The sequence below is a fragment of the Aptenodytes forsteri genome, unplaced genomic scaffold (assembly GCF_000699145.1).
Source record: "Aptenodytes forsteri isolate BGI_AS27 unplaced genomic scaffold, ASM69914v1 Scaffold268, whole genome shotgun sequence".
Lineage (NCBI taxonomy): Eukaryota > Metazoa > Chordata > Aves > Sphenisciformes > Spheniscidae > Aptenodytes > Aptenodytes forsteri.
The window spans coordinates 35,815-36,128 of record NW_008794233.1 but is presented as its reverse complement, the minus strand read 5'-3'; the positions used below and the strand labels follow the sequence as shown (position 1 = coordinate 36,128).

The window sequence follows — 314 nt, the reverse complement described above, 5'->3', positions numbered from 1 at the left end:
TTCTGTGAAAGGATTTGGTTGTGCAAAGGCGGGCGCTCGTGCAAGGTGACGGTGCCTGCGGACGGGCGCCTGTTCGAAAGTGCACGGTCGTGCAACGGGGAGCGGTTTTGCAACGGTGCGTGCTCGTGCAAGGCGCGCGTTCACGCAAAGGTGTGTGTGTGTTCCCGCAAGGGCGCGTGCTTGTGCAAAGGTGCGTGTTCTTGCAAAGTGTGCACTCGTGCAAGGTGCATTCTCAGGCAAAGGCGCATGCTCGTGCACAGGTACGTGCTCGTGCAAAGGTGCACGCCCCCGCAAAGCGCGTACTCGTGCAGAAG

The 314-nt window shown here is 60.5% G+C and overlaps 1 protein-coding gene across 1 annotated transcript in view; it reads left to right on the top strand.

Annotated features, from left to right (window-relative positions):
• The window catches only part of LOC103904533 (keratin, type I cytoskeletal 18), a 20,330-nt gene that overhangs the window by 5,875 nt on the left and 14,141 nt on the right, over positions 1–314 (top strand). Inside the window, exon 2 of the mRNA XM_009286033.2 lies at positions 12–190. Within this exon, the coding sequence (XP_009284308.2) occupies positions 12–190 (179 nt within the window). The remainder of the gene's footprint in view (positions 1–11; positions 191–314) is intronic.